Source organism: Mytilus galloprovincialis, chromosome 12 (assembly GCF_965363235.1).
Source record: "Mytilus galloprovincialis chromosome 12, xbMytGall1.hap1.1, whole genome shotgun sequence".
Lineage (NCBI taxonomy): Eukaryota > Metazoa > Mollusca > Bivalvia > Mytilida > Mytilidae > Mytilus > Mytilus galloprovincialis.
Window position 1 is genome coordinate 70715433 of NC_134849.1, and position 22821 is coordinate 70738253.

The 22821-nt window shown below is 30.7% G+C and overlaps 1 protein-coding gene across 3 annotated transcripts in view; it reads left to right on the top strand.

Annotated features, from left to right (window-relative positions):
* Positions 1-18269, top strand: part of LOC143054710 (uncharacterized) — a 36123-nt gene extending 17854 nt beyond the window's left edge. Inside the window, exons 9-20 of one of the 3 annotated variants that reach the window (XM_076227729.1) lie at positions 51-106; positions 662-734; positions 1985-2040; positions 3108-3180; positions 3761-3816; positions 4887-4959; positions 7081-7136; positions 8694-8766; positions 9301-9356; positions 10525-10597; positions 11540-11595; positions 16222-18269. In XM_076227729.1, the coding sequence (XP_076083844.1) occupies positions 51-106; positions 662-734; positions 1985-2040; positions 3108-3180; positions 3761-3816; positions 4887-4959; positions 7081-7136; positions 8694-8766; positions 9301-9356; positions 10525-10597; positions 11540-11595; positions 16222-17510 (1990 nt within the window). In that variant the 3' untranslated portion in view covers positions 17511-18269. Of the gene's footprint in view, positions 1-50; positions 107-661; positions 735-1984; positions 2041-3107; positions 3181-3760; positions 3817-4886; positions 4960-5547; positions 5604-7080; positions 7137-8693; positions 8767-9300; positions 9357-10524; positions 10598-11539; positions 11596-16221 lie in introns of all 3 variants that reach the window. The other 2 variants (XM_076227728.1, XM_076227727.1) reach the window with 2 other exon arrangements.
* The last annotated feature ends 4552 nt before the right edge of the window (positions 18270-22821 follow it).

The following is a 22821-nucleotide window of genomic DNA, read 5'->3' on the forward strand; positions in this document are numbered from 1 at the left end:
AAACATGCATATATATATATATATATTTGTCCTTTGTATTGCATTTTTAGTTGTAGAACTGAACAAGGTGGTAACTCTGATAAGACAGATAAAACGCCGAAGAAAGGTAAGAAACATTTCACAACATGTAATCCTGATTTACTTAAGTAACCTAAGCTGACGTGTTGTGTTGTTCAGACTTAAGTATTGCAGATACTGTGTGTTTTGAAAACTGTTATTTACCGTTATGTGAACAAATCACATGTTAACAATTACAGGTCACCATAGTAAATTCGACAAATTTCATCAACTTGAAATGTATCCTTTGCTATAAAATACATCTTTGAAATTAAGACATCTATCTACGTCCAAATGTCAAAGAGTTAAGCAATGACACTTTGCAAATTTTATCTGATAATTGCTCTAAAAGACAAACTTCAATTTCAAGATGCATTCTCTATCTATCTAGAAACCAAGGTCAACATTATATTTCAAGCTTATATCAACTTCATCACTTTTGTCAAGAGTGATGCTCTATCATTGCTTTCTCAATGGCATCTACCAATGTAACGGCATCGAGGAACAAACATTTTAGAATTTCAGCATAATTCAACAAATTCATGATGGTCAATTAGAAACGTTGATAGTGCTGAACAACTTTTATAAGGAATGTTTCTTTCAGAGGACGTAAGGAGACCGACAACAAGACAATCATCAACAGAAACAAGACAACAAGAACATGATCAGCCGAAAAAGTAAGTAATGTAATTATTAAGTTATTGACTCATGAAAGATACAAAGCTTTTACTAAGGTATTCCCATCACTTTATTTTCTCTTCACCAGACTCATCAAGGGCAACTAAATTAAAACAGTTGGGAGGACAACACGGAAAATTTTAAAAACATGTAGCGAAAAAGGCTATGTGTATATATGTACGGGAACAGCATAATTTTAGTATTTCGAATAATTTATTTCAAATTACTATAGGAACACGTGTTTCTCTGAAAAAGGAATTATATGTCAAAGAACATGTGTGTTATGTAAATGAGTAGGTTATGCTAGACGACATGTGTTTGACTTACATATGTACATTACATCAAATACACGTGTGTCACTTACATCAATGCAGAACATCAGAGAACAGGCGTATCACTTACATCTGTTTTACATGTTGTTCTTGTTCAAAGTCATTCACTTTTTGAAGAAATTATAAAAACATGCGTGTTAGATATCTATATATATATATATATATGTCCTTTGTCAAAATGTGTTATTATTTTTAAACGGCCGTTTGTTTTAAACATCGCAGACTCTAATGTTACTACACTACAGTTGTCAAATCTGAAATATTTAGAAATTTAGACCGTTCAGTGCTGTTTATTTAGAAATAAGACCGTGCAATGCTGTTTATTTGGAATTCTTATTGACGCAATCTTTCTTGTAACATCATAATTATCGACACTGTGAAAGCTTTAGAATTGTGCTAGTTCATATCGCACATTATTATTTTTATTTAAAACATTTATTGAACTCTCTGATGTAATTAGTCATATAACCTATTTCATATTCAACATATTTTTGCAATGATGCAAGCGTCTTAACTGATGTTCGGTTTGACTTTTTTTATTGTATATAGTTCAAGATTTAGTAAAAGTTTAATCTAACGAGACTCAAAGATGATTCATTTCACATCAGAATCTGACTGACGAAGGATATCTGTTATCCGAAATATTTATAAATAATTACATTTATAGTTCCTTTTTGTGTAATTGGTGTTGTTATGTACACTTTTTAGGCGTTTATATAATTTATTTTATTGTGTACATGTATCGTTACTTGTAACGATCCAGCGCCCTCGTGGGAAAAATCGTTGACTATTATTCAGACGTTTTATATATATGTCCTTTGTATTGTTAAATAACAAAGTCATTCAGTTTTCTAAGAAATTATAAAAATATGCGTGTTATTTATAATATAAATATGTTCTTTATATTGCATTTTCAGATGCAGAACTGAACAAGGTGGTGATTTTGAAAAGACGATAAAAAAAGCGATGAAAGGTAAGAAACACTTAACAACATGTGACCCTACTTCACAGTAATATGCTGAGCCGACATGTCCTTTATCAGAAAAAACAACTCTGTTTTTAAAAACTAGTTAAAAAACTTTGACAAGAACTATGTTTTATTAAACATAATTTCACATTAACCTAGAACTTCTTTTTATTATGGGCATTGAATTGGCGAATAATTTGCCACACTAGTTTTCAATATATTATTGTAAATTGTGTAGGGATTTGTGTTGTTAATACTTAAGTAATCCACATATGATATACTGTGTGTTTTGAAAACTGTTGTTTGCCGTAATATGAACAAATCACATGTATGCAATAACAGGTCACAGTAGTAAATTCAATAAATTTCATCAACTTGTAATCTATAGTTTGCTATAAAAGGCACCGGTATGACAAATTGTAAAACCAATTCATAAGAAAAATAACAAATAACGAAAAAAGACGTCAAACAGCAAAAAACGATGACTGCTAAATTAAAAACAAATCTGACTGAACATAAATATTTTGAGATGTGGCATCTTTGTAATTTAGACAACTATCCATGTGAGTCCAAATGTCATAGATTTAAACAATGACAGTTTGCAAATTTTGAAATATAGTTGCTCTAGAAAACAAGATTCAAGTTCAAGATGCAGTCCCTATATATTTAGATGCGGCAAGGCTTACAGGCTTTTTTTTTAAACTTATAAAATTTTTATCACTATTGTCATTTATTGTCAAGAAAAAAGTAAAACCACAAATATACTGAACTTCGAGGAAAATTCAAAACGGAAAGTCCATAATGAAATGATAAAACACATCAAACGAATGGACAACAACTGTCATATTCCTGACTAGGTATAGGCATTTTCAAATGTAGAAAATGATGGATTAAACCTGGTGTAATAACTCTATACTAAGAGTGGAGCTATTGCATGGTTTTCTCGATTGCATATACACATCGGCATTTAGGAATAAACAATTCCGAATTTCAGCAAAATTCAACAAACTCATGACTGTATATAAGTAACAATGAATTCGCTCCGAACATTTTATGAGGAATATTTCTTTCAGAGGAAGAAAAGAAACCGACAACAAGAAAATCATCAACAGAGACTAAACAACAAGAACATGATCAGCCGAAAAAGTAAGTAACGTAATTATCAAATTTGAGCCCCATGAAAGATACAAAGCTTGTACTATGGTATTCCAATTGCTTTTTTTTTGTCTACATCAGACTCATCAGTGGCACTCGAATAAAAACAGAACAATTTAAGTATTCCGAAAAACTAAAATTTTTTATCGACAGTCAGTTTCCAGAAAATCAATTTTTCAATGGTATTTAATGATAGAACAACATGCCGACCAGTAGTGGCACTATCTAACTCACCAAAGAACCCATTTTATCTTTTTAAAATAATTGAAAGGAATGCGAGTGTCTCTCACATCGGATTATACGTCAACGAACATGTGTGTTATTTAAATCAGTATGTTACGGTAGAGAACATGTGTTTGACTTTCATATGTACAATACATCAATAACACGTGTGTCACTAACATCAGTGCAGAACATCAGAGAACAGGCGTATCACTAACATCTGCTTTATATGTTGTTTTTGTTAAATAACAAAGTCATTCACTTTTCCAAGTTTCATTTTGAAATTACATTACAAGAATATATAATAAACATGCGTGTTATATATATGTTCTTTATATTGCATTTTAAGACGCAGAACTGAACAAGGCGGTGATTCTGATAAAACGAACAAAAAGACGAAGAAAGGTAAGAAAAACTTAGCAACATGTGATCCTACTTCACTTTAATAAGCTGACCTGCCTTGTCCTTTGTCTTTTGTTTTTATAAAATACTGAGTAGTTGAACACAACTTAACAAGAACTGTATTTTCTTACGCATAATGTCACATGTACTTTGAAAAAAAATGTTCAAGTTAGTAAATTGAGGTATAATTTGCCACACTAGTTCTCAATATACATTTGCAGTTTTTAGAGGGAGTTGTGTTGTTCAGACTTAAGAACTGTGTGTTTTGTAAACTGTTATTTTCCGTAAAGTGAACAAATGACATGTGAACAGTGACAGGTCACTATAGTAAAGTCAACAAGTTTCATCAATTAGTAATATATAGTCTGTTATAAAAGGCACCGGTATGACAAAATGTAATACTAATTGAAAAGAATAAATGAACGGTTTTATTTATATATAACATAAAAAATGAACGCCAAACAGCAACAAACGATAATCGCAAATTACAAGCAAATCTGACTAAACATAAATATTCGGAGATGCGGCATCTTTGAAATTGAGACAACTATCTACGTGAGTCCCAATGTCATAGATTTAAACAATGACAGTTGGCTAATTTAAAAAGATAGTTGCTCTAAAAGACAAAATTCAAGTTCAAGATGCAGCCCCTGTATATTTAGATGCGAAAAGGCTAACAGTTTTCTTTCAAGATTATATAAACCTTATCACTTTTGTCATTGATTGTGAAGAAAAAAGTAAAACTCAAAAATACTGAACTCCGAGGAAATTTCAAAACGGAAAGTCCCTTATCAAATGGCAGAATCAATGATAAAACACAGCAAACGAATGGACAACAACTGTCATATTACTGACTTGGTACAGGCATTTTCAAATGTAGAAAATGGTGGATTAAACCTTGTTTTATAACACTAAACCAAGAGTGAAGTTATGGTTTTCTCGAAGGCATCTACCTATTAATTGGCATTTAAGAATAAACGATTTCGAATTTCAGCATTATTCACCAAATTCATGATTGTATATTAGCAACAATGAATTCGCTCTGAAAATTTTATGAGGAATATTTCTTTCAGAGGAAGAAAGGAAACCGACAACAAGAAAATCATCAACAGAGACTAAACAACAAGAACATGATCAGCCGAAAAAGTAAGTAATGTAATTATCAAGTTTGAGCCCCATGAAAGATACAAAGCTTGTACTATGGTAATTCCATTGCTTTGTTTGTCTTCATTAGACTCATCAGTCGACCTCGAATTAAAAACAGTTGGAAGGACAAAACAGTCAATTAAAAAAAAATTAGAGAAAAAGGCTATCGTAATGTATACATGAGAACAGAAATTTTTTATCGACAGTTAGTCTCCAGAAAATAAACTTGTCAATGGTATTTTCTGATGGAACAACACGCCTACCAGTAGTGGCACCAACGAACTCTACACAGAAGCTGTTTGATCTTTTTAAAACAATTGTAGGAATGCGTGTGTCTCTCATATCGGATTGTTCGTCAACGAACAGGCGTTTTTTTTAAATCAGTAGGTTACAATAGAGAACATGTGTTTGACTTACATATGTACAACACATCAATCACACGCGTGTCACTAACATCTTTTGTATATGTTGTTTTTGTTAAATAACAGGGTCATTCACTTTTCCAAGTTTCATTTTGAAATTACATTTTTACAAGAAAATATAATAAACATGCATGTTTTATATATGTTCTTTATATTGCATTTTTAGAGGCAGAACTGAACAAGGTGGTGACTCTGATAAGACGAACAAAAAGACGAAGAAAGGTAAAAAACACTTAGCAACATGTGATCCTACTTGTTGTTCAGACTTAAGTACAGTGTGTTTTCAAAACTGTTTTTTTTCCGTAATGTGAACAAATCACATGTGACCAGTGGCAGGTCACTATAGTAGTTCAACAAGTTTCATCAATTTGTAATCTATAGTGTGTTATAAAAAGCACCGGTATGACAAAATGAAATACCAATTCAAAAGAATAAATGAACGGTTTTATTTATATAACAACAGATAAAAAAAATGAACGTCAAACAGCAGCAAACAATAATCGCAAATTACAAGCAAATCTGACTGAACATAAATATTCGGAAATGTGGCATCTTTGTAATTGAGTCAACTATCTACGTGAGTCCAAATGTCATAGATTTAAGCAATGACAGTTGGCTAATTTTAAAATATAGTTGCTCTAAAAGACAAGATTCAAGTTCAAGATGCAGCCCCTATATTTAGATGCGGCAAGCCTAACAGGTCTTTTTTCAAGCTAATGAAAACCTACTCACTATTGTCATTTATTGTCAAGAAAAAAGTAAAACCACAAAAATACTGAACTTCGAGGAAAATTCAAAACGGAAAGTCCATAATCAAATGACAGAATCAAATGATAAAACACATCAAACGAATGAACAACAACTGTCATATTCCTGACTCGGTACAGGCATTTTTAAATGTAAAAAATGATGGATAAAACCTGGTTTTATATCTCTAAACCAAGAGTGAAGCTATAGCATGGTTTTCTCGATGGCATCTACACACTGGCAGTTAGGAATAAACAATTTCGAATTTCAGCAAAATTTAACAAACTCATGATTGTAGATAAGCAACAATGGATACAAGAACATGATCAGCCGAAAAAGTAAGTAATGTAATTATCAAGTTTGAGCCCCATGAAAGATACAAAGCTTGTACTATGGTATTTTTTTTTGTGTCTACATCAGACTCATCAGTGGCACTCGAATAAAAACAGTTGAAAGGACAAAACAGTCAATTTAAAAAAAACGTAGCGAAAAAGGCTTAGGTTATTGATGCATGAAAACAGAACAATTTTAGTATTCCGAAAAACTAAAATTTTTATCGACAGTCAGTTTCCAGAAAATGAAATTTTCAATGGTATTTAATGATAGAACAACATGCCGACCAGTAGTGGCACTATCGAACTCATCAAAGAACCCATTTTATCTTTTTAAAATAATTGAAAGTAATGCGAGTGTCTCTCATATCGGATTATACGTCAACGAACATGTGTGTTATTTAAATCAGTATGTTACGGTAGAGAACATGTGTTTGACTTACATATGTACATTACATCAATAACACGTGTGTCACTAACATCAGTGCAAAACATCAGAGAACAGGTGTATCACTAACATCTGTTTTATATGTTGTTTTTGTTAAATAGCAAAGTCATTCACCTTTCCTAAAAAATGTAATAAACTTGTTATATATATTTCCTTTATATTGCATTTTCAGACGTAGAACTGAACAAGGTGGTGACTCTGATAAGACGAACAAAAAGACGAAGAAAGGTAAGAAACATTGCACAACTTGGAATCCTGATTTACTTTAGCAAGCTGCGCTGACATGTCTAATATCAGGAAAACAACTTTGTGTTTATACACTAGTTAAAACAAAAATTAACAAGAACTGTACTTTCTTAACCATTATGTCACATTTACTTAGGAATACAAAATGTTATGCTCAATATATATTCGCAATTATTGTAGGGATTCGTGTTGTTCAGACTTCATATAATGTGTGTTTTGAAAACTGTGTTTCGCCGTTATGTCACAAATCACATGTAAACAATAACAGGTCACCATATTCAACAAATTTCATCAACTTGAAATATCGTTTATTTAAAAAAAAAGGCCGCGGTATGACAAATGTTAAATCAATTCAAAAGAAAAATGAACGGTTTTATTCATATAACAACAAATAACGAAAAAGTACATCAAACAGCAACACACGAGGACTGAATTACAAACTAATCTGACTGAGCATAAATATTTGGAGATGTGGCATCTTTGTTATGAAGACAACTATCTATGTGAGTCCAAATGTCATAGATTTAAGCAATGACAGTTTGCAAATTTTAAAATATAGTTGCTCTTCAAAAACCAGATTAAAGTTCAAGATGCAGTCCCTATATATTTAGATGCGGCAAGGCTAACTGTATTTTTCAAGCTTATATAAACCTTATCACTTTTGTCATTGATTATGAAGAAAAAAGATAACCACAAAATTATGAACTCCGAGAAAATTCAAAAAGGGAAAGTCCCTCTTCAAATGGCAAATTCAAATGATAAATCGACTCATCAGAACACAAACCATTTCTACACTACCAATATATAATATACAAACATTATTATCCGGTAGTGAACTAATCAGTGATGAGGAAAACGAAAATATTTTTAAAGTTGTACAAAGATTTATTTTAGAAACAGGGAGGTTTGGTCCATCAATTATTTTTATGTCGATGTCGTTTAAGATTTTGAAACTTTATTTGATGTAACCTTATTTTCGAAACATTAACATATTTTTCAGTTACATGCATCTTAATTATTTAAATACGAGTTGATCACATTTTTAGATCAAACTGACTTCTGAGCAACGGGCAAACCACAGAATAAACATGTTAGCTAAGAATTGAAAATTACGTAATACGAGTTTCTAATACTATGTTCCTAATTTTGTCATTTTTTTTAAAAGGGAGACGGATTTATATAAGTTTTTCTTGTTTCCGAATCCCTGTATTTCATATTGTATAATAATATTTTTGTGCACTTCTTGAAATAAAATATTGTTTAAACTAAATGATAAATCACATCAAACGAATGGACAACAACTGTCATATTCCTGACGTGGAACAGGCATTTTCAAATTATAAAAATAGTGGATTAAACCTGGTTCTATAATACTAAACCAAGATTGAAGCTATTGCATGGTTTTCTCGATAGCATCGATCTATACATTGGCATTAAGGAACAAACAATTTCGAATTTCAGCATAATTCAACAAATTCATGATTGTATATTAGCAACAATGAATCGCTTTGAAAATTTTATGAGGAATATTTCTTTCAGAGGAAGAAAGGAAACCGACAACAAGAAAATCATCAACGGAGACTAGACAACAAGAACATGATAAGCCGAAAAAGTAAGTAATGTAATTATCAAGTTATAGCCGCATTAACTATACAAAGCCTGTACTATGGTATTCCCATTGTTTTGTTGGTCTACATCAGACGCATCAGTGGCACTAGAATAAAAAAACAATCGGATTGGCAAAACAGTCAATTTAAAGAAAATGTAGCTAAAAAGGCTAAGGTAATTTATACATGAGAACAGAACAATTTTAGTATTCTGAATAATTAAATTTTTTATCGACAGTTAGTTTTCGGAAAATGAACTTGTCAATTGTGTTTACTGATGGAACAACACGTTCAACAGTAGTGGCACTATCAAACACATCAAAGAAGCCGTTTAACTTTTTTCAAATGATTGTAGAAATGCGTGTGTCTCTCACATCGGATTGTACGTCAACGACAGGTGTGTTATTTAAATGAGTAGGTTATGCTATAGAACATGTGTTTAACATGTTTGTTTTGTTAAATAACAAAGTCATTCATTTTTCAAAGAAATAATAATAAACATGCGTGTTATCTATATATTCTTTATATTGCATTTTCAGATGCAGAATTGAACAAGGTGGTGTTTCTGATAAGACGAATAAAAAGGCGAAGAAAGGTGAGAAACCCTTAACAACATGTGGTTCTTATTCATTTTAGTAACCTGAGCTGACTTGTTCTTTGTCAGGAAAACAGCTCTCTGTTTTTCTGAAATTGTTAAAAATAACTTGACAAGAACTGTATTTTCTTAAACATAATGTCACATTTACTTAGAATTTCTTTTTTATTATGGTCATTGAATAAAGGAATAATTTGCCACACTAGTTCTCCATATATATTTGTAGATTTTGTAAAGGTCCGTGTTGTTAATACTTAAGTAATCCACATATGATATACTGTGTGTTTTGAAAACTGTTGTTTTCCGTAATGTGAACAAATCACATGTATACAATAACAGGTCACAGTAAATTCAAGAAATTTCATCAACTTGAAATGTATAGTTGGCTATAAAAGGCACCGGTATGACAAAATGTAAAAACAATTCATAAGAAAAAATGAACGGTTTTATTTATATAACAACAAATAACGATAAACAAAAAATACGTCAAACAGCAAAAAACGATGACTGCCGAATTACAAGCAAATCTGAAAGAACATAAATATTGGGAGATGTGGCATCTTTGTAATTTAGACAACTATCTACGAGAGTCCTAATGTCATACATTTAAGCAATGACAGTTTGCAAATTTAAAATATAGTTCCTCTAAAAGACAAGATTCAAGTTCAAAGTGCAGCCCCTATATATTTAGATTCTGCAGAACTAACAGGTTTTTTTTCAAGCTTATTAAAACATTATCACTATTGTCATTTATTGTTAAGAAAAAAGTAAAACAACAAAAATACTGATCTCCGAGCAAAATTCAAAACGGAAAGTCCCTTATCAAATGACAGAATCAAATGATAAAAGACATATTCAACAACAACTGTCATATTCCTGACTTAGTACAGGCATTTTCAAATGTAGAAAATGATGGATTTAACCTGGTTGTATAACACTAAACCTAGGGTAAAGCTATTACATGTTTTCTCGATGGCATCTACCTATCAATAGGCATTAAGGAATTAACAATTTCGAATTTCAGAGTAATTCAACAAATTCATGATTTTTTAACATTTGCATTTAGGAAAACACAATTTCGAATTTCAGCATAATTCAACAAATTCATGATTGTATATTAGCAACAATGAGTTCGCTTCTAAAATTTTATGAGGAATATTTCTTTCAGATGAAGAAAGGAAACCGACAACACGAAAATCATCAACAGAGACTAGACAACAAGAACATGATCAGCCGAACAAGTGAGTAAATGATATAATCAAGTTATAGCCCCATGAAAGCTAAGGATATCTATGCACGAGAACAGCATAATTTTAGTATTCCGAATAATTTATATTTTTATCGGCATTTTCAAGAAAATAAACATGTCAATGGTATTTTCTGATGGGACTAAACGCCCGCCATCAGTGTCATCGAACTCATGAAAGATGTCATTTTATCTTATTAAAGTAACTATAGGAACACGTGTTTCTCTCAAATAGGAATTATAGGTCAAACAACAGGTGTGTTATTTAAATCAGTATGTTATGGTAGAGAACACGTATTTGACTTTCATATGTACATTGCATCAATAACACGTGTGTAACTTACATTAGTACAGAAAATCAGAATAAGCGTAATACTATCATCTGTATAACATGTTGTTTTTTTATATGGTCCGAGACCACAATTATTTTATATTGCATTTCTTTTGGACAATAATTGCAAATTAAAAAAATCCCACCTGCGCTTTCCCAACAAAAAAGTTACAGTGTGTACTATTTTTGGGACAAATTATATCAAAATCATAGAAAACCTCATTGGCTCTCATTCAAAATTTGGACAATTTTATGTAAAGGTTCTTAAAATCTTTTATTTGACAACTTCTGAAGTGCAAATTTTGAACCTTTTTCAACCCGACAAAATCACTAATTTACTTTAAAATTCGTGACCCAAATTTTTTAACAGTGTCATTTCATCACTTGCCTTGCTATTTGAGGCATTAAACATGGAGACATTTGGAAGGGGTATAAAATTGGCAAGTAACACACTGTCCACACTAGGGACTACATTCATGGACAACGAAAATCAAGGGACGACAATTGTGGGCTCAGACCATATATTAAAGTCTTTAACTTTAACTTTTCAAAGAAATTATAATAAACATGCGTGTTATATGTATTTCCTTTATATTGCATTTTTAGAGACAAAACTGAACAAGGTGGTGACTCTGATAAGACGAACAAAAAGACGAAGAAAGGTAAGAAACACTTAACAACATGTGATCCTACACTTTAGTAGCCTTAGCTGACTTGTCCTTTGTCAGGAAAAAAACTTTGTTTTTAAAAACTAGTTAAAACAAAACATATAAGGATTTTTTTTTCTTACGCAAAATGTCGCATATACTTGTAAAAAAATTTGCTGAACAGACATGTTAAAGACGAATAATGTAGTCAGGACTCACTGAAGTTTGCTGAGCTGGTATGTTGAAGGCGAATCATGAAATAAGGACTAACAGAAGTTCGCTTAGCTGGATTGTTGAAGTCAAATCATGAATTCAGGACTAACTTTGGTTTGATGGGCAGGCATGTTTAAGGCGAATCATGTTATCAGGACACACTTTGGTTTGTTGAGCAGGCATGTTTGAGGCGAATCATGTAATCAGGACAAAATATATATCACATGAATCAGTGGTCAAATCTGAATAAAATGACCAGTCATACTTCTAGTTTGCTCAGCAGACATGTTTAAGGCAATTCATGCAATCAGTACTCACTATAGTTTGATCAGCTGGTATATTTAAGACAAATTGTTTAATCAGGAATTACTTCTGTTAACTGAGCTGGTATGTTTAAGGCGACTTATAAAATTAGGACTCACTGAATTTCGCTGAGCTGGATTGTTGACGGCTAATCATGAATCATCGATCAGCAAGCTTTTAAGAGCCCCAAAATGAATAGTGTGAACAATTCAAACAGGAAAACCAATGATATAATCGTTATAAAAATTGAGAAAAGAGAAACACTTATGAACCACATCAACAAATGACAACCACTGAACAATAGGCTTCTGACTTAAAGCATGTGCTTTTTTAACAATCTGTCTATTTTAACAAATTTAAAGCAGATCGCAGTCTATGTAGCTATGCACATTTTATGTTCAGGACAGATGCATATAGTAGAAAAATAATATCTACAATTACTCTTCTCAGGTAATTATTTTGAGGCATTGATATATAATCCTCCCCGTAATGAATAAGATTAAATTAAATAAGCAGGTGCACAACTTCATGTCCTATCCATCCTTGCATGTTTCTGGGAACTAATTTCGAGAAGATGAAAAAGTCTGTTTTCATCGGCTCAGCCACGGTTAGAGGGTCTAGTTTACAGATGCATGGAGGGTGCTTTGCACAATATTGCGAATAGTACATACTATTTTTCTAATCATCACTTGGCGTCCGTCGTCCGTTGTCGTTCGGCGTCGTTAACTTTTACAAAAATCTTCTCCTCTGAAACTAGTGGGCCAAATTAAACCAAACTTGGCCACAATCAACATTGGGGTATCTAGTTTTAAAAAAATGTGTCCGGTGACCCGGCCAACCAACCAAGATGACCGCCATGGCTAAAAATAGAACATAGGGGTAAAATGCAGTTTTTGGCTTATAATTAAAAAACCAAAGCATTTAGAGCAAATCTGACATGGGGTAAAATTGTTTTTTAGGTCAAGATCTATCTGCCCTGAAATTTTCCGATGAATCGGACAACCCGTTGTTGGGTTCCTGTCCCTGAATCGGTAATTTTAAGGAAATTTTGCTGTTTTTGGTTATGACAAATACCATAGAAGGAAATCCGACGAATAACTAGGAGATGAGACGCAGGATTGAGGCCTGCATCCAATCACGAGGTGGTTTCATCCAAAATTGAACTATGGATATCGTTTATAGACCCACAATGGACGTTTTCAAAGTGAAATGACAATAGTATCTTGCAAAACGAACTCAGAAGGTCTATACTTAAAATGGACATGTTTTAGGGTTTAAACAGGGCTTGTGGTTTTGTGACAATCTAATCATTAGTTTATCATTTTTGTTGCAACTTTGTGTTTTTCTTAAAGCTACTGTTATGTCCTAACAAGCTGCATTACTATTTTTGCCACCATTTGTTCCTGGATCCCATGACCCTTATTGTAATATTTGTCAATTCGAAAAACACGAAGGGGATGTTTAACGATTTTTTTTAGTATATGAATATTTTTTTTTATTGTTCGACATCCTACATCCCACCTTGTTTTGTTTGTTAAGGGTGTTGTTTTATTTTATTGTATTTAAAAAAAATTTGGGAGAGGGGGGGGCGAGTGTTTATCTTGTTCGTATTGTTCAGAGTTAAGATTTTTGTATATATTCATTCTAACGTTAATTTACCCTAAAAAATATATTTATTTTGTAGATTTATCCTTATTTACGATATTGTTTCACCAATTTGAATTGGAATCAATATAAAATCATAGAAAATGGGTTTGAACTGACATCGAAACGATCCACGATTCTGTGATGTAATTGCATGCATCTAAAAAATTCGCATAATTAATGTTTTGCTTTATTTTTCCAAATATTTAGAATGACATGACAATAGTCTATTCTTTCTCTTCATTTTCAAAGAAATGGTTGTCTGTAACTTATTGTAAATGCTCATTTTTAATAGTTGACTTTTTGTGGACGTCGCATGGCGATATTTACATAGAATACATTTTTTTCTCAAGATACTTCATCTGTTGATATATTCTGTGAACATTTTGTGTACATTTAGATATATTCACCTAAGTTGAAAGACATGCATATTGTCAAATCATCAATAAAAAATGTTTAATCTCTTAAAATACTTCTTAGATTTCAACTTCTATTTTTGCTAAATGGGTGCGATTTGTGTACTCGGTGCAATTTTGGTACAGTGACGGTATGTATGTTTTATTCATTAATCAACTTGGTTCAAATGTAAACAAATGAATTCAGAGATTGATTTAATGCAATGTCTTTTGCTTAAATATGATATACTGACCGACTTTAGAAACGCAACATTAGATTATTTTTGTGCTATTTTTTAATGAATGTGTCACCGTCAAAAGCGATGACTGCCTGTTATCAACGTCAAAATGATTGTCAGAAAGGTCAACAAATTCTGTCTGACATGTTTTGAATTCTGTTTTACAACTTCTGATTTTTCATTTGTTCAACCCATTAATTAGTTTTGGCAATGATGCGATTGGAACTTGAGGGCTTTACAGGTTTTCCTTTAGTCGATTCTTTGGCAATTCAGTTGATGGGAAACATTTATGGCATTAATCTTTACTCAATGGCACTCGACAATTTGATTTATTTATTAAAGCAGTTGACGTTGCGGCCGTAAACATGCCTGGCAAATGACGTTGCGTAATCAAATTCTGTTGACGTTTCATGTTCACAACAAGTTGATCTGTTCATTGATGGCCAGCAACAAATCTTGTCTACTTGTAACGTTGTCGGAAGGACAGAAAGACGAGTATCGGAAGTCATACAGTTTTGTTGCAGCACGTTTAGGTATTCAAGTATTCTTAAGGGCTAATTCAGTTTTTTTTATTTCTCAGTCTTGGCAAAATGGAGATGCAACATTTTTAAACTGATTTGAGTGAGGCAAGGATTGAAAGAACTGTTTCACAAAGCAAAACAAAACTGAAACAATATTTCATGGGTCCAAAATGTCGCTTTAAGAAATTCGTGCGACTTCAAAAATTCGGTTTGTTCAATAACCACAGTTAAGTCAGATTTTGATTTTTTGTAAGGAGAAAGTAGTATGATAAGCATGAAAAGTAGTTGTAAGAGAATCAAACAAGATTTGGTAAAAACAATCAACAAAATGAGTGTTGGGTTTCTAAAGTCGGTCAGTATACATAACCTTATTTTATTTGCACGATAGCATTATTTCCTGTGTTTACATTTGCCCGTTCGATTAAACTCCGCACTTTGATCATTTCCGTTCCGGAACTATTTTCCTTTACACCATTTAGCATAGAGTATTATGCGGATCGGAGCTAGAACTGCCAGGAAGTTTGCCGTTCGATTACTAACATTTCCCTCTTTCTATCGTTCAGCTCCTTACATATGTTTTCTGTTGAAATCAATGGTTTACATTATATATAGTTGTTCAGTGAATATTTCATTTTGACATTGCAATCAGAAAATGACTGCATGACTGCTCCCATGCATATCTTAAAGGCCAAATGAAAGCGACTGCTTATAATTTTTTTCTCTCTGTTTGATTCGTCCCGGATTCACTATATTTTTATTTTGTTTCTGGAGGGGCGGTGGGGGGAGGGGGCGAGGGCGTTGCATGTTTTTGATATTCAGCAACTGTATTAAAAAGATGATCTCAAATAAAGAATGTTTTACCAACACGGTAACTGAAACAGATCTAAATAGACGACCTTCAAATTAGTGACCTTTCTCGTAATTTTCGTATATTACAATGCTCATGTTATTATATCACAGGGAGAACCAATAGTTCAATGACGCCATTTAAGCCGATTGACCTCGGGTCAACCGGTGTAAAAAGTAAAATCACAAAAATACTGAACTCAGAGGAAAATCAATTTGGAAAGTCCATAATCACATGGCAAAATCAAATAACAAAACGCATCAAAAACGAATGGACAAGAACTGTCATATTCCTGACTTGGTACAGGCATTTTCAAATGTAGAAAATGGTGGATTAAACCTGGTTCTATAGCGCTAACCCTCTCATTCATGAAAAAATATATAGGTCTAAGGAACAATCAACAATCCTAGCAGTGAATTTTTCTGTTAATTTATTTGTAAAAATACATATCAATTAAATAAACAAATTTGGCATTGCAGGTAAGAGGAAACAAAACTTTTTTGATGAGGATACACCACATGGTCTTGTCAAACGTTCCATGTACATGAGATACCTACAACAATTCATTGCCTCAACGCAACAGTCGGGTCATGAACTGGTTACCAAAATCTACGACGTATCAGCTGGTATTGGTCGATATTCTGAAGAATGGCCTTCAGAAATTGAGAAGTACGGTTCACCTCTTATTGCATTACACGTGGCAATTCGTCATTTTATTTGGAAGAACACATTTTTAAATAAATTCGAGCCTTCAGAAGTTCCGCTTAAAATCAAAGAAAGAACAAACCCATTATCAAAATATTATGTCAAGCTGCATTTGATTGAAAAGGATTCAAAAAAGTTTGGAAAACTTGTCGAAAATATTAAATATTTATTTATGTTTTATGATATAGAAATACATGTACCTGTACCTGTTGGCGAATCTAGGATTCATACGGTGGCCAGCCAGGATAAAGACTTTCCAATAATTGTCACTCTACAAAATGATGAATTCAGTAGAATTAAACCAGTTCTTGACGAAATGGAATGCATGACCACCTTCATTGATTTATTTGGGTTTAGTCAAGGACCATTTGATAAAGTAAAAGATTACTGTGGCCCTTACAAAAGTTTATATGTTAATTTCCTTTCATCTTTTGTAAACCGTTTCCTTCATAACGATTCAAATCGAGATTATGTCGCAAAGACTTTTGGAATGGAGTTTAAAGATATTGAAACACATGTTTCTAAATCGAAAATCGAAAAGATACCGAGACGAAGTGCATTGGTGGATTTGTATTTAAATCAACTTAAAGAACACAATGAATTTAAACTGTCGTTTGAGATGCGACAGTCACAAAATTCACCTATTTACGATTTAATATTTGTTACAAACCACCCTAAAAGTTTCATTTCCATGAAAGAAGCATTTAATCGAGGAACTCAATCTTATACTAGCAAATTTTCATTCTCCGACTTTTATGTGGTTAAAAAAAATCAGACCATCAATATGCAGAACCGTCAAGATGATAAAGATGTTGCATGTGTCTTATTTGAAAAGTTCAAAGGAAAAAAAGATATATCTATTAACGAAATAGAAAAATTCTTATTATACGAAACAATTTTCGTCTGGCGCAAAAAACCCTTAAACATTCTTCAGAAGGATGCACGAATAGTTAAAGTTAATGAAAAGACAGGTAATTCATCCCCCGCGAAACGTGGAACTTTTCCTGAAGGAACTGAATGGTTCATAAGCTTTGCTGAAACTAATAAACAAGACACTAAATGAACAAAATCGTACCTCTTTATCGTATCTATACTTTCTGAGATAACATTTAACTTTAATTTATTTTTTGTTAAGATCAATATACAATAATTGGAAATAATAATAATTCATCATTGATATGCGACACCTTAATTTTGAACACTGCTAAAGGAAATTCGCCCTTCTTCGGAATCCTCTGGTTTTATCCATGTAGTGCCATTTAAAGTTTTAGACCATCACCCCTGCTTTTGTTTTGATAATTCTATGACATCCAGTTCAAAAAGAGAGGGGCGAATGATTACAAAGGGACATTCAAACTCATAGATAAAAAATTACAACGCCATGGTTAAAAAAGAAAAAAAAACCAGAAAAGCAGAACAACAATAGTACGCAAGACACAACATAGAAAACTAAAGACTAAGCAACAGGCAGTGTGATGTGTTCTGGGGAGGTGGTACGGAAATTTGTTCTCTTAATAAATCCACTGTTTTGTATTGAGGAGCGTATTAAATGAAAAAAAAAATATTAATGTATGTATGATACTGTAATTATAGATTTTGCTTCGATGGAGATATTTAAATTGAAACATAATTATACTATTATCAACTATTTCTTCAAATAGGCTATTGGAACAAATGATATTTTTGATAATGTTCTAAGAGTAATTGGATATTTGAATGTAATCAATCATATTTTACAATAAATGAATTCGTCATGATAAAAGTTTATGATACAAACGACACTTTTAGGAAGTTTTCTCATAGTGGTATTTATGTTTTATTATAGTTAAAATTACACATATATCTTTAGATTAGTTATAATTACATATCTTAAGATATGTGTTATTATAACTAATCTAAAGATATGCGTAATTATATCTAATCTTAAGATATGTGTAATTATAACTAATCTTAAAATATGTGTAATTGTAGCTAATCTTAAGATATGTGTTATTATAACTAATCTTAAGATATATGTAATTATATCTAATCTTAAGATATGTGTAATTATAACTAATCTTTTTTTTTTTAATTTATCATATTTTATTGAAATCTGTACATTTGTTAGTTTTCAAACATCAAGTACCGGTACCTTATCCCGGCCTAGTTAACATTAGTAAATAACATATATATACAACTGTTAGTTTTTGTTAGTATTATACATACAATTTTCCATATTTGAAAATATTATATACCATATCAGTAATATCAAAAAATGAAGTTTACCATTAAGATAATCAACCATAATTATCTAATATAACAAATGCACAGGTTATGAGAAAAATATATAATGTGAGTAGTTGAAGTAATAAAAAATAAATATATATAAGCTATATATTTTTAAGTATGTCTGTAGATTATTTTGAATTCAAAATTATGAAGAAAAATAAAAAAAAAAGAAAAAAAAAAAAGAAGTTTAAAGAAAAAATAAAAAAAAATAAAAAAAATAAATAAATAAGTAAATAGATAATTGAAAGATAAATATTTTTTAGATAAAGTTTTTTGTTTGTTTTCAGTTATTTGCAGAGATGAATAATGTAGTTCTTTCTCATGTTAGAAACAATATATCATATGACAATTCTATTTCTACTAATTTATGTACACCTATACAATGTAAAACAAAATATCTGATCATTCATCAAAAAGAATGGCAAAAGCATTCCAACTTTTGTCAAAAATTTCTACTCTTTTATTTTTAACAGCAATTAACTTTTCAGTGTTGTATAAAGATTTTATTTTACTTTGCACTGCCTGCATTGATAGAGATTTCTTAAAATATTTGCAGTTGAAAATATATTGTTTTATCTGCATATAAATCAAATTTGCAGCATTCCCCCTAAATGATTTTGTAGTATCCCCAAATAGAAAATATTTTAAGGTAAATGGAACGCTTATACCATTTGACAATAACCATGAGTCAATTTCATCAATGAATGTTTGAACAATCTCACAATTCCAAAATAAATGTACAATAGTTTCTACTTCTTCTTTGCAAAAAGTACAATTTGGGTTGTCAGTGACCTTAATTTTATTCAAAAATTTATTTGTACCTAAAATATGTTGATTTATTCTGTATTGTAACCACTGCAGTTTGGTTTTTTTTGTTACTTTAAAAGGTAACTTGAAAATTAATTTCCATTCCTCTTCATCTACCTTCACAATTTGATCCCATTTTTTCTGGCCTGTTGAAACTATATTATTTTTAATTAACAGTGAATACATGTCTTTAGTTCCCCTTGAGCTTTTAAAAAAAATCTTGGCAAATGAAGGAATAAAAGGTGCATGTGACTAGTTTATAATTATCAAAAACATATCATTTTCTTGCATTCTTTACAGCAGAAATTATGCTGTTATATTTCATAACATTTCTATCAACTTTAAATGTTTCTACTAAATGTTCTAAACTGAAAAATTTTCCAGCATCTGATACAATGTCATTAATGAAAAATATACCTTTATTAAACCAGTTTTTATAAAATACAGGTTTATTTTCTATTTATATACAATTATTCATCCACAGTGGACTTGACAACAAATATTCCCACATATTCTTTTCTTCTTTATCAACAATACTGTCCCATGAATGGAATACATCCTGCCAAAATTTATTTTTCATCTTTACTTTAATGTTTGACAGATAACCATTTCCAAACTTAAATAATTTTTCTTGATTTATTATGGAAAATAAAATATTTTTCCATTTATTGTTAGAACAATCTAATCTTAAGATATATGTAATTATATCTAATCTTAATTGGTTATCAAAGGTACCAGGATTATAAGATATGTGTAATTAAAAGTAATCTTAAGATATGTGTAATTATAACTAATCTTAAGATATATGTAATTATATCTAATCTTAATTGGTTATCAAAGTGAGTGCTGTAAAATAAAAAGTTATACTTACCACCAACCAGTTAGTTGATACCTTTGTCAATCATTTATAACAAAAATAATACCTTACTATAGTATGAGTCACTGAATAAAAAGGTCTAAGTTTAACATGGAAACTTCTATTATAAATAAATATTATAAATGAATAGTTCAAAACATTTTTTTGTAGCTGTATATTTTATAGCTTCGTCTTCTAGGAGAAATTCATTGTGCAATTTTGATTCAAATAATATTTTCTATACAAATTACTGATCTGCTGGCATTAAAGGGAAATAATTAACACTACCAAGGAGCACAAAATAACTTATAAGCAGTATTTTGCAAAACCTTTCTAATTTGTGTCCTACAAATGTACATGCCCTTCACATTCATACATATTTTGCATTTCAATTTTTTTTATTCAAGTCGTATTGATGAATCTTTTGTAGGCAAAATAATAAGCCTGGTATCATTGATTAAATTTTTAGTGTACATTTGAACTCTATAAAATTATTTCCCTTTAATGCCAGCAGATCAGTAATTTGTATAGAAAATATTATTCGAATCAAAATTGCACAATAACTTTCTCTTAGAAGACGAAGCTATAAAATATACAGCTACAAAACAATGTTTTAAACTATTCATTTATAATATTTATTTATTATAGAAGTTTCCATGTCAAACTTAGACCTTTTTATTCAGTGACTCATACTATATATAGTAAGCAGACTTGGGGTAATTGTAATTGTAATCATTAATCAGCTGTAATTGATTACAATTTTTCAAGTAATCAGTGTAATCATTAATTAGCCAAAAATCTGATTACATGTTATTTAATTTAATCAATTACTTTTCAAAATACCCTGTAATTATGATTACTTTTTGATTACATTCTGATTACAATGAAAAAAATCTAAAATTGTGTTTTTGGTCATTAAATGAACCTCTTTGTTATTCATATTTGATAAATTTTTAACATACTAAAATGGTTTGGTTACTTTAAGCATGTCTACTTCATTAAAAAATAAACTGTTACAGTATTGAAAAGTCATCATTAGCCTAAGCAGAGACATATAATACAATTATATACCTTTTATACCTTTTATCTTGATAAAAGATATTGTACATACATGTATATTCATTGTTTTATAATGATCTTCATATTAATATTTGATAATAACTGTTACATATTCAAGTAATACTTTTCTTTAACCCTGAATTATAATCTTTTGTTAATTTTTGTGATTTTTGTCAACTTTGAATTGACAGGAAGGAGACTAGTCACTAATTAAGGTTTGTTTTTATTGCAATTACCAATTGAGTATAGCTGTAGGGAAATATATATGATAAAAGATAAATCAGATATGAAAATTTATCTAATTAGCACAAACTAAATTTAAAGGTGGACAAATATGTTGTTTAGAATTTTAAAAAATTGGACTGGACATGTAAAATGCAATGATTTTTAGTACTTGCATATTGTTTACAATTTGGTTTAACACTTCTATTAAAACATAGTTTTAATCAGTAACTTTATTTCATCCATATTTAAACTACCATAAACTGCAACTTGGAATACATATAAATTATGAAAGAGGTCAGAAGACAAACAAAAAACTCTTATGATATATCTTTATTAAATTTAATTCAAAATAATTCAGAGATCATTGGTGATAAAGTGTAATGTATAAATATGTAGTTAAATTTTGTGTTTATTTAAATAGATGAAGTTTAATTTGAAGTTATCATTTTATAATTGAACCAAATAAAATACTTTCTCAAAAATGCTATAGTTATATTGAACGTTTATCATTCACATCATTCAAAATGTTTTGTTTTTAAATTCATTGTAATCAGATGTAATCATGATTACTTTGCCAATGTAATCATTAATTTAATCAGATACTTTCAGAAATGATGTAATCATTAATTTAATTTAATCGTACAAATGACAAAGTAATTGTAATTTAATCAATTACATTGAAAGTAATCGGACCCATCTCTGATAGTAAGGTATTATTTTTGTTATAAATGATTGACAAAGGTATCAACTAACTGGTTGGTGGTAAGTATAACTTTTTATTTTACAGCACTCACTTCTTACTAACAACATTTCACTTGAGCAATCTGCTAAAATATTTTACCAGTTCATCAGTTAGAAATCTAACTGCAATTTGGTAAACTGTTTTAGTCATTGCTAATGTGATACCCCAAAGGTCACTGGATAAGCACTGTAATTACCCCAATTGTTTTCATCTTGTAAACATTGAATACAACCAAAGAACAAATGGCAATTAAATAGAAACATTTTATTAAAGTCACTTTCCAATACAATAACTTTGTCACTCATCAAAACGGTTTCTTGAGGAAAAGAAATCACTTTCAAATTGATTTTTAACACATCCAATACTTATATCACAGCCATTTTCTCATGTTTTGGGGTTGTCTCTTTTAAGACGAAT